This window comes from Corapipo altera, unplaced genomic scaffold (assembly GCF_003945725.1).
Source record: "Corapipo altera isolate COAL_440 unplaced genomic scaffold, ASM394572v1 69, whole genome shotgun sequence".
Lineage (NCBI taxonomy): Eukaryota > Metazoa > Chordata > Aves > Passeriformes > Pipridae > Corapipo > Corapipo altera.
Window position 1 is genome coordinate 1,559,691 of NW_020884908.1, and position 11,638 is coordinate 1,571,328.

General features: G+C 45.1%; 2 protein-coding genes across 6 annotated transcripts in view; both read left to right on the plus strand.

Annotated features, from left to right (window-relative positions):
• The first annotated feature begins 317 nt into the window (after positions 1 to 317).
• NDUFC1 (NADH:ubiquinone oxidoreductase subunit C1) lies at positions 318 to 2,956 on the plus strand. 2 transcript variants are annotated; one of them, XM_027652694.1, is made up of 4 exons: positions 318 to 427; positions 1,060 to 1,163; positions 2,084 to 2,166; positions 2,807 to 2,956. In XM_027652694.1, coding segments are annotated over exons 1-4 (249 nt in total). In that variant the 5' UTR covers positions 318 to 366; the 3' UTR covers positions 2,808 to 2,956. The 2 variants fall into 2 exon arrangements, with proteins under 2 accessions (XP_027508495.1, XP_027508497.1); XM_027652696.1 differs by lacking the exon at positions 2,807 to 2,956 and having other exon boundaries at positions 2,084 to 2,167.
• A 940-nt stretch (positions 2,957 to 3,896) lies between these two features.
• Positions 3,897 to 11,638, plus strand: part of MGARP (mitochondria localized glutamic acid rich protein) — a 26,005-nt gene continuing 18,263 nt past the window's right edge. For 3 of the 4 annotated variants that reach the window (XR_003529203.1, XM_027652686.1, XM_027652684.1), the window contains exons 1-4: positions 3,897 to 4,043; positions 5,496 to 5,599; positions 6,694 to 6,796; positions 11,386 to 11,591. Coding sequence is in view for 3 of the 4 variants with exons in the window: in XM_027652686.1 (XP_027508487.1) it covers positions 3,959 to 4,043; positions 5,496 to 5,599; positions 6,694 to 6,796; positions 11,386 to 11,591 (498 nt within the window). In the remaining variant the exon portion in view is untranslated. Of the gene's footprint in view, positions 4,044 to 5,495; positions 5,600 to 6,693; positions 6,797 to 11,385; positions 11,631 to 11,638 lie in introns of all 4 variants that reach the window. The other variant, XM_027652685.1, reaches the window with a different exon arrangement.

Here is an 11,638-nt window from a genome sequence, read left to right on the forward strand (position 1 = left end):
CGCCGGGCCCGCCGCGCCAGCCCCGGGCGCGCTCACGTGGTCCCCGCTCGGGCCGCGGTGCCGCCGCCAAAATGGCACCGCCGCGCTTCCCCAGCCGGGTCACGGCGCCTCCGCGCATGCGCCGCGCCCCTGCGGCCGCCCCGCCCCGGCAGGTGTGTTGGGGGGAGCCCCCCCTGCCCGGTTCGGCCCGGGGAGGCACCGCCCGGCGCCGGGGGCGGGCGGGGAACGGCGAGGGGGACTGCCAGGGCCCGCCGGGGCTCGCCCGGCAGAGCTCATGGCCCCCGGCGCCCCGGGCACAGGCGGGGCGGGGCGGTGCCGTCCCGTCCCACCCCCGCCCGGCGGGCGGAGCCGGGCCCGGCCGACAAGATGGCGGCGGCGCTGAGGGCGGGCAGGGTATGGGGGCTGGTGACGGCGGCGCCCGGCCTCGGTGAGCAGGGGCGGCATAGCGGGGGCCGTGCGGGGCTCGGCGGAGGGCTCTGTGCCCCGGCGCGGGCCCGGCGCCTCGGGGGCTCCGCCCCCTGCGTGGGAAGCGGTGGCGGCCCTGGGAGCTGGAGTGCGCCCCGCTCCGCGGCCGGGATTAAAGCAATCCCGGTGGTGGCAGCTTCGCTATCCTTGGTCGTTTTGATCAAAGCTGATTTCTGTGTTAAGTCAATTGATTAGGAAATTGCTGCCTCCTTCGTTCCCGGGGGAGGGCCCGCCGCTCCCCGCCGCGGTGGTGGTGCCGGCGCTCCTCCGGGAGGCGGTGCCCGGAGCGCCCTCGGTGAGGGGGGGAGGGAGGTGAGGAAGGGATGGCGGTAAGGGCTTTCGGCAGGGAAGAGGCAGCTCTATGGAGCAGAAGAGGCGGGGAAGGTGGGGTTTGTGGCCGGGGAAAGGGCAAAAGGCACTGCTTTGAGTGGTTGGCAGCGGCCCGTCCCCTCTCCCGCGGGTGTGTCCCCCACAAACGTTATGGGGGACCACTTCATAATGGCATTTTGCTGTTTGTTCTTTTTTCCTGATTGCAGGAGTGTCAGTAATGACTTGGTCTGTGTTAACGCGTTTGTCATCCTCTGCCTTTTTTAGCTTTTACTCGTTCCGCGTTTGTTGCGAGAAAACGTAATTATGCCCAACCAAACTGGCTGGGAGTCGGCTTGGCGTTTGGCACCTCTGCTGCCTTGTGGGCTTTTGTAAGTGTTTTCGTTCGGTTTTGCTGAACTTAACTATTGCCAAAAAATGTACAGTAGTGATATAAACGCAATGACTGCAACCTGCTGAGTCGTTTGGGGTAATGGGTGGTCATAGCGGGTGTCAAGACTGAAACATAATTATGTTGATTCCTTATGTTTTCCCAGCTTCACGTTGTGCTTTTCTTTATAAAAATAAACAACTTATTAAGCTTTTCTCTATTTCAAACTTAAAACAGCCACGACAGAAGAATTAATTCTTCAAGCCTGCCGGCTTAATGCTTTGACATTATTTTCCCCACAGATCTTAAAAAAAACCCCCAACAGCAATAACCTCCAAACCAACCAAACAACAAACAAACAAAACCACAAACAAACAAAAAACCACTACGGTTGTGCCCAAATAGTCTTGTGTTTATCAGACCACTAATGCATTCTCTTCTCATTTTTCTGCTGATTAAGGTGGTCGTTAGCTGATTTCAGTAGATTTAGACCCCTTTTTTCCTGAGCGAAATGCAGGTGTAAAATACTCCCTATTTTAGAGAACTCAACAGGCTTGATGTTGTTAAATTGACAGAGTGTAGTAGCTCTCAGGAAGAAACGTGCAGGATGAGCTGCACTCCCATAATGAAAGTGTTGTCAGGGTGGGGCGGATTCCCTTTGGAGTTTTCACCTTTTTTGGGGGTGGTGAATTGATTGATAGTATGAGCCCCCTGCCTTCAGTTGGTCAGTTTATCCAATGAGGCGTTTTTTCCCACAGGTTTTTCAATTGATAATTTACAGATGATATATTCTGTATTGTCCCAGTTACATATTGGTTTGCATTCCAACAATAGGAATTTTATATCCTGTAGAAGTCTTGTTGTTGTCTGGATCCAGCTGTGAAATTGTATAGCTGTTTATCCTATACTGCTATTTTATAGCTTATCAACCAGCATAATGAAGATGTAATGGAATATGAGAGAAGACAAAAAGAGGGACACCACAAGTGTACAGAATGCTCATAGTAAGTGTACACGTAGAGATTACAAATGCTTTTGACTTAACAGAAATTCTGAAGATCTTTGACATCTGGTAGCAGTCAAGATATCAGACTGACATTCTTCCCTTATTATTTTCCTTAATACTTTACATCTTGGCTTTTTCTGTTCTTCTAACTCATTCCAGCTTTAAATTGATGAGGTGACTGATCTTTATTTTCATATATTCACTGTTAGCTCTCTGTCTTGGACATGTGACACATCTCTTACAGGGTCTATAGTGAATAAAGTTTGTAAATTGAACACCTTTCAAGTGGCTCAGTGGCAAGGAGATCAGAGTAGCTGAAATACATAAAAATTATGTAAAGTCAGTGCTCTTAGATGTGCATTACAGGGCAGATTGTATGTGTTGTTGTGCTTTTCAATGTAAAAAACTATCTGTCTGTCTGCCAGCGAAGTCTTTTTGGGATTATGGCCTCAGAGCAATTAATATTCCACATGAAAAAATTCCTTATACTAGATGGAGGAAAAACTTGTGGTGCTGTGGTTATTTTCTCCCGTAAACATTTCTCTCCAGATAAAAATGCAGGATGTTATGAGATGTTTCTAACCATATTCATCACATCTATTTTTCTTGTTGCTAAGATTTGTTTTCCTCTTTCTTAGGTTGATGATGTGCTCAGTAAGAAGTAACGTGATCACCGGTTGTCCTACAAATAAGTGAGCACAGCAGGAGTACAGTTATGTAATTACTTGTATGTTCATACATTTCATGTGCATAAATATGAAATAAATTATAAAGCCTAGAAAAAACTTTCAAGGACTTTTGTCGCCATTAATATTTCATTCTGCTGGTCTTGAAGTTGTTTTATGTTGTGTTTCCATTTCATAGATAATCGATCTTATTTTTAAAATCCTCTGTGTTATTCTGGAAGATATATTAGGGAAGCCTAATACAACTAGTCTGTACAAATGCCAGAATGTACATTTGCCTGTATGCATTTTGGGAATTGCTTATGCTAGAGAGGTGCCTAGAGTGCTCACACAGTGAGGCTGCACAGGCGCTGTCAGTCTCTGGTGTGAGCACTGCCTTCGTGCATCAAGGTCAGTCAAGGACAAAGGCTGCAAAAATGGGACCGCAGCAGTCGGCACAATAGGGCATTAAATAATCACAGAGGGAACAACAAAGCTCTGTGTAGATGAGAAACAGGGGGCAACTGCCTGACAACGTAGGGAGGAGAGAGGCAGCTGCACAGCTCTGCCCCCGAGACGCCCATGGCTGTGACAGTCCCCATGATCCCGCAGCAGCGCTTCCTTTCCGGTGTTCTGCTGCCAACACGGAACGCCTGTGTCCCGGTGTTTAACCTGAGTGCCCTTTGCCGTCAATTTAGGTGATTTCTCCATTTTATTTTTTTTCCCCCCTTCCAGGAACTGTTGGCAAAGGAACGTTCTTGGTGAACGCCCTATTTTAGTAGAACAGTAGTTCGTTCCTCCCCGTCCTCCCCCTCCTTGCTAAATGCAACCCCTCATATTCTGGGTCTCTTTCAGCACCGCGTACGGCGGCGTTCGGCACAGGGCTGTCTGCCCTTGTGTTCCGGGAAGGCGCTTCCCGCTGCTGCCGGAGCGGCTCCTGCCCTTTCCCGCCGTGTCCCGGTCACCCCCGGCGTCCTGCGGGAGCGGTGTCCAGGTGTTGGCGCGGGGCGGGGCCCGGCCCGTTCCGCCCCCGCGGCTCGGCGGGGCGGGGATCGCTGTCTGTCTCCGCAGCCCCGCACCGACGGGCACAGTCGAGCGCCCGCTCCGCTGCCCGCCGCCGCCACCATGTCCCTGTGCAGGGCCGCCTCGCAGGCGCTGGCGTTCCGCCTCAGCAGGGCTCCCGCCGCCGCCGGCCGCCTCAAGCAGCGCGGTACGAGCCCGGGTGGAGGTCAGCGGGACGGCGTGAGGGGGCGCGGGGCGGGGCGGGACGGGCAGGGGCGGAGGGGACGCGCGAAGGTCGCGGGCGGGCGGCGGGGACGCGGGGCCGGGGGCAGGGGCGGCGGGGGGGTGGGAACCTGGCACGGCCGGTCGGGCACCCCCGGCTCCAGGGGCCGGCTGCCTCGGAGCTCCGGGCGATCCGCTGGGCAGCCGAGCCCGCCCGGGACCCCCCTTCCCCTCTTCCCGGGACCCCAGAGAGGGTCGCTGCTGCATTCCCTTGCGCCCCCCAGCACAGGGAATAGCGGGGTACAAATCGCTCGGGAGAGCATTGCCGGCCCCGGGAGGGAGCGGGGATCCAGCCGGCGTGCCGCAGCCGCGGCTTTTGGCGCATCAGGAGTTGTGTAACCGATGGCAAAAAAACCCTGCCAGCCGTGCTGGGTGATGGCAGCTCGCTGGTGCACTCTTCTGCTATAGCCGGCAGCCTCGGAGAGGAGGGTTAACGAGAAACTGCTGCGGAATGAAAATGTAAATATACGGAAATCCATTAGGATGCCTGGCTATTGAAGAGGAGTCCGAGAAGCGTGTCATGAGACAGATGATGCTAAACATAATCTGGCACACCATGTCAACGTTTTGAGATTGTGACTATTTTTGCAGCCGCCAATTGCAGTGCTCGGAACCATTTTATCTTTCCTGAGCACTCTTTCGATGAGATGTTTCTCATCGGGGATCAAGTCAGGAAATTCACCTGAAAGCTTTGTTGACCAAGAGAGTTAGGTGTGTTTTTCATGGGTCTCTTTTTGAGGCATACGGATGAATCGAAGACTGTAGCAAGCATCAAAGCTACAGGAACAGTGGACACAAATCAAACGTGTAACACTGCTGTTAGAGGCAATATGTACCCAATCGGGGATAAAATTGTGTAATCCTACCTATCTGCCCTGCTGGCCGTTTCACAAGGTTAAGGTTATGTATCGAAATGTCAGCAGTCTGTTTGGGAATGAAAGAACGTGAATTCAAAGGAAAAGGCTTTTTTTTAAATTCTCTGTTACTAAACTGAAGAGAATTCGTTAACTCTGCTGATCATAACAAATAAGGACAGATGAATTCTATTACATACTACAGTCAAGAATTTTTTCACTTTTTTTTTTTTTTTAACATTCCTTGGTCTATATAGACTATATCCAGTACTTGGCAGCTGATGGCAGACGGTGTAGTTCAGAGAAAAAGGAACTCTTAGGAAGATCTCAGCCACGTGCCTTGTTCAGTTGGGCACCATGCCCTGTGTTGCTCAGTCACAGGAAACGTCACTAAGCTGTACCTCTCTGTTTTTGTTACATCTTTTTGACTCATCCTATCCCAAGCAGTGTTCAGACTCCATCGTTCTGTTTTGTGATCGTATTTTAGCAGCGTTTTACATCAATTTACTTAATGGTTTTTATAGCACCTCTTCGCCAGATGTCATCTGGGAGCGTTCCTGGCTCTTCTGGAGAGAATATGATTATCTATCTACTTGCTGGTGTTGCGGCTTTCAGTGGTTTATTTTATGTAAGTGTTTTGGGGTGGAGCTGTTTGTGCTTTCTGAGTTGCCATGCTGTAAGGTGTGTTCTGGGTTAAAGAACATGATCAAGGTTCAAACTGTCAATAGAACGTAGACATTGTGGCATGGAGCTAAATACAGCCTAACTGAAAAATCAGCTCTAGAGAACTAGTGAACCTGAATGCCTATTGCTTGCCTGATTTACTGTTGCTTTGGTAACTAGTGCTGGGTCATTCTTAGTGGAAAGCATATGTAAAACTGAATGTGTCCAAAGCTGGAGTGAGGCACCTGCCTCTAACCCCTTGCCTCTTCTTATCAACCACAACCATTAGGAATATCTCAAAGTGGGTGAGACAGATATGAAATAAACTGTTTGAAGCTGCAAGGGGAAGATTATGAACCTTGTTAATTTGGGCACAAAAAGAAAGATTAGTTACTTTGAAAAAGAGCGTTAAAGTTTTGTAAACATCTGCTTTTGTTAAGCTTTTCAGTAACCATTCTCTTCCCTGCTTCTAAATAAGTCAGATTCTGTACTTCACATCCCTAAGTCCTCCACTTTATCACTTACATCCACCCCTCTTCCCCAAGATCTGAGATAGTGATTAGCACATCCCCAGTACCTATTTCCCTGTCCCACAAAATAATCCTCTTGAATGGTAAGTAGCTATTTGTTCGAAATACCAAACTTGTTTGATTGCATACTGGAGGAATAACAAGTTCTCTTGCTGTCATATGTTTACCACGTTAGAAAAATAATAATAATAATAATAATAATAATAATAATAATAATAATAATAATAATGATAATCTTATTGTAATTGCCTTTTAAAACACTGTTTTCAATTTCTGAAACACAGCAGCACTTCAAGAGGTGCCTGGTATATTGTATTTGCTTTCTAACAATGGAGAAATATGAAATGCATAAATGTATTCCTATAGCAGGTTGTTAATTTTTTTTTTTAACCTTGCTTAGCATAAATTTTATATGCCTTTTAAGATAGACAGTAGCACTGGCTTAAAAACCCTTCTCTCCCTCTCCTCTCTTTGTGTTTGGTAACTTTGTAGGGATGTAGCAGTAAGTTCAGGTGTAATTTCCTTTCAGGCCTACAGAGTAGTCAGTTCGTCCCGCAGCAGGTTTATTGACCATGTGAATGTTCTTCATGAGAGAGCTGAGGGGCGGAAAGGCAACCCCTGGTCAAGGAAGGGTGAGTTGAGCTCTTCTCTCTTGTTCCCTGGGTACATGAGGATCTGGAACAGATTTCTGGGTTGTCTAATCAGGCCTTAACGCTGTCCAAGTCCTTGTCTGAACCGTGTGAGTGGGAGTCAAAACAAAGGTGGTTGTGCAGCGTTGTTCTGTTACAAAGCTACTGCTGCACGAATTTTGAGAATGGTGTTAATATTAAGACAGTGAATCTGACCTTTGATCTGCCTGTGAGAGGCTGTGTGGATGGAAAGAGTTGATGTGTGAATCATTAATCGTATAGTGGGTATTTGATCTACTGGATGAAATGAAACTTGACTGGATGCATAATGCTGTCAAAATCAGTTTTGTTCTTTCATTTGTTGGGGGGGAGGAGAAGATAATACCTTTTTCTCAATCAACAGGTTGGGTCCAGGCCACAGGCCATCCAGGAACACAGTTCAATAGGGAAAAAAAAGCCCCTACCATTTTTTTAAATATTCTAAATTGGACCAATTTTTTTCGTCCCAAAACTTTGATTTTGTCCTTTTTGATTTAGGGTTAAATGAAAAGCAGGCACTATGTAAATGTATGGCAAATCCTTACTTAGCTCTTCGTGCTTGGATAATTAGACCATGTTAGTTCAAATACTTGTAATGGAATGTTGTCTCTGTCTACATCAATTAGTGTTACAGTGACATTAATGTAGAAGATAGAACTTTGGCAAACATGACCTTGCTAGGAAAAGCAATTAGCAAAATTACTTAAGGAACTTTATATCTTTTTATTTAGTTGTTATTTAAAAAAAAAAATAAGCTACTGAAGCCAGAGCACTTGAAGCTCTTCTTTATTTTTTCTGATACTGACATCTAGGGAATTGATTTAATATATTTGCATGCACACAAAGAATAGATTTGAATAAAGTATGCTGAGTTTAAATTTTCTTTTCAATGTGAGAACATGATTTGAATTGTCTGCCTCTATAATTATTTCTTTTGAAGTTGTTAGCCTTGAAGTTCCACAAGACATCCTTTAGTTTTAGAACTTTAAAATTACAGATTTCAAGATTTAAAATGATAAAACACCTTAATTTCCTTTTACTTAAGCAGCTGGGAGCAATACAGTTTTAAAACTCCATTCTTTAAATACTGAGAATTCAGCCACAGTTTTAATGCAATCCTTCCTTGTCCCTAAAATAAAAAATAACCAGGACCAAAGGGTATAACTTCTCCCACTGACCTGGTATCCTCCTGCTCAGGGTAGAAGTGAGGGTTGCCCTCATTCCTTTCTGACTGCCACAGTCAGAAGAACACAGTAGATGTGGAAGCATTAAGCAAACCTCCCAGTGCACTCCCAGTAGTATCAGTATGTTCCCTATTTTCTCTTAAGGTTCTACAAGGTTCACTGAGTTTTTACCCTAGCCTACCAAAATGTTGGAGTGGGATACCTGCAGGGTCAGTGGGGTCGTTGGCCCACTGAAGGCTATACCTGTGTTGCCCAAGGCTGGGGTAAGAAGAGTACTCAGAGCTCTGCAACTTACCTAATTCTGAATTTGGGTACTCTCCAGATACCCCATAATCTGATGCTTTGTGCTGCTTAGTAACTTACATAAATGTCACAGCCAATGGCAGATGATTGCTACCTCTCTTTTTGTTGATAGGAAGAAGTCCATAAGAAGTCCAGAACATTTCTAAGGCCATTCAGTGAACACAGTTGAAACTTGTTTCCTATATTGTTTTCAGTATTGGACTTCTGAATAAATGCTCATTCTGGAATTCTTAGTTGGACTTCTGAGTAGCTAACTCCAATTCACAATACAAAACTACAGTTGAATCAGCTTTTTTTAAAAATCCTTCTTCATTCCCAACTGTGTATTCCCTAAAGAGGTTTCTGTTCTTACTTTTCCTACAGAACCCTCTGTGTGCTTTCTCAAAAAGGATAACATCCCTCTTCTTCCCCCGTTTTTTCCCATTCCCTGCATAGTTGTATTTTGTGTGTATCTTGTCATAGAGTGTTACCATAGTATTGCTTTTCCCAGAAGTGCCACTGCAGCTTCTTTCCCTGTGCATTTAGAGTCAGTCCTTACACTTTTTCGCAGCAAGCATTGCTGATAAGAGCAATTGAAAATTCTATTGTCAAAGTAATCTGGTATTTTTTTAGGGCCACATTAAATCAAGCTCAAAATAAGGTCTAAAATGGGGCTGGTAAAAATATGAAGTTGGAGACAGAAAAGTGGCACATCAAACAGCACATCCATGGCATATTTGCTGTATGTGTTGTCATAACTGAAGAACTTTAGATGGAAGAACTTAATACTGGGGAGCAGGTGATCAGAGAGAGAGAGTTCTGATAGGATTTTTGTGGTTTCTCATCCAGGGGAAGATCCACCCCTTGTACCTGAACCCAAAATGCCTATTACAGAGAACTGTACATAGCAAACAAGTCTGTCAAAACAAGATAAACAATCAAATCCTATTTTGGGCTTTTTTGTTTATTAGAGGGTTGCAATTATATTTAATTGTATTTTAATTAATGATATCAGACTTTTTAAAAAAAGTATCTGATAGCAAATCTCCTGTAGCTCTTTTTAACTGAAAGCTGTTCTCAAATTTAGTGGGATGTAAAAAGCCCCTGGCAGAAGCCAGACTAGAAGTAGCAGTAGGAAATCTGGGACATCATTTGAACTGTAAAATGATGCTTGGCTTGCAGGACGTTCTAGTTGCTTATTTAGCAAATACTGGGTTTTGTCTTCCATTTGTGTGTGTCTCCTTTAAACTTGTTCCTGATTTCCTTCCTTTTTAGCTATGACTTTTCTTTTTAACATGATGCAAGCTGATTCAATCTTTCTAATCTATACTCTGCTTTTACACTTTCCAGACTAAAATACAAGGGAAATCTCTTTCCAAACCCGAGGAAGTTAAATACAAACAAAGGACAGTCGTTCACCATTGCGTACCTTGCAGCCTACCTTGGGATGACTTTATACCTTCTATTGTAACACTCCATACTTGTGAGACTTTAAAAGAACTACCTGTGTTTGCAAGGCCAAACCATATTGAGCTTATTACTGAACCTGCTTTGTAGAAGGCAGTTCTGAGATGGAGAAGCTGGCTGTTCTGGATGAATGCACTCTATATTTGACTGTCCAATAAAGTGTACTGAATGCTGAGCTTGGCTGTTAGTCTGTTCTTTGTGTAATGAATTTAGTTGTTTATTTTTTTAAAATACAGTGTTTTCTTAAAGGGACATGATCAGGTTGCATAATGTAAAGCTTTGATTTTTTTACTGAGCAATGAATGGACTTGTCTTTAAACCTGAACACGAAAAGGTAGGCTTGCACTGGCATAAGAAAAACAAAAAAATAAAATCAATCTGTTTAGTTTTTAAACAGATATAAAAGAGTAACATAAATTCTGACTATGTCTCTTTAAGCTCTTTTGTTTCAATTCTCACGTAGTTTTTACACTGTATTACAAACATTATTTCCACTTCTGTTTTTTCACATGGTGAGTTGGTTCTAGTGGTGAACTTGAGATGAACACTTGATATACAACTTTCTTTTGTTAACTTGGTGTTAGTGCATGTCTGCATGGTGGTTGTGCATCTTTGTTGCTTTGTGCTGTTAGTTTTTCATGACTTGTCTCAGCTGAGTTTGAAGTAACGCATGACTGGGAAACACTGTTTTTTTGAGGTTCTAAAGAGCCTGACCCACAGTGGTGTAGACAAGTCTTTAAAATAGAGAACTGGGACTTGTAAGGAGAAAATAGTCATAAGTGGTCATATCTTCAAGAAAGTGAATCCTGACCACTTAAAAGTAGCAAGTTATTTTCTTACTTGTATACACCTAGTTCCAATAAGGGTTTTATTCAGCCCTGCAGACCTTGCCTTTCTTATCTGAGCACTATGGCTCTCACAGGGGTCACAGGGCATTCGATATAGCTTTAAAGAAAGTAGGGGCAGTAGGGATTGCAGAGTACCTGTGGCCAAGAGAAGGCCCAAAACCCATCTGAAAACTGCTTGGGTACAGCATTACTGTAGCTATTGGCAGCCAAGTCAACCACCTTGAAAACAGCCCTGTGCAAACTGAGGGCACACCTTGGCTTGCAGTGCTTCTAAGCTGCAAGAGCTTACAAGTAGGTTAGCAAATGTCTTATTCCCAGTGTGTTAATTCCACTGCTGGGTGCAAACAGGGCAGGAGTCATGCTGGCTGTGTCACCTCTGATAGCATCATCACTGGCCCTCTCAGGAGAGTGGGTCTGAAGCAGCACTTGGCGAAGTCCCTTTTTATCCTTCCCTGCACTCCCACCTCTTAGAGTCACTTGCTTTAAGCCACAGTTTCTTTTCTTATTCCACTGAAGCAGTTATGAAACTCGGTAATTAAGAATATGGTTTCCTCATCTTGTAAACATCTTTTTTTTTGGTGCCACATGAGACAATATGGGGGGATTAATTATTGATTTTTTGCTGGTTTTTTTTTTGTTTGTTTTTTATTCTGACCCCAAAGCTTAGCTTCCCATTTTAAATTTAAACGAGGATGGTGGTAAAAAGTAGTTGATGAAATTTTTGTTGCATGCATGCACTTTACTCTCTTTATTGTATTAAATAAATCCCTAGAAGGTGATGAAGAGACGGATGAAGTCACTGAAGCAGAGAAAGCCACGGAAGAGGCTGATGCAGCAGATGCTGCTGGACCCGCAGCACAGGATGAGAGTGCTGGACCTGCAGCACAGGATGAGAGCTCTGGGGAATCCCCAGAAGCTGGAGGGGAGAACGACTTACCGGCTCCAGAGGCATCCCCTGCTGTGGAGGAAGCACAGCAGGAAGCTGCTGCTAATTCAGAAGCTGCTGCTAATTCAGAAGCTGCTGC

Bases quoted from the DNA above. Each gene is read 5' to 3' on its own strand.
- NDUFC1 (XM_027652694.1), top strand. From the start codon at position 367: ATGGCGGCGGCGCTGAGGGCGGGCAGGGTATGGGGGCTGGTGACGGCG. The intron at 428-1,059 runs GTGAGCAGGGGC...TGCCTTTTTTAG, and splicing joins GACGGCGGCGCCCGGCCTCG to CTTTTACTCGTTCCGCGTTT. The intron at 1,164-2,083 runs GTAAGTGTTTTC...GCTATTTTATAG, and splicing joins CTGCTGCCTTGTGGGCTTTT to CTTATCAACCAGCATAATGA.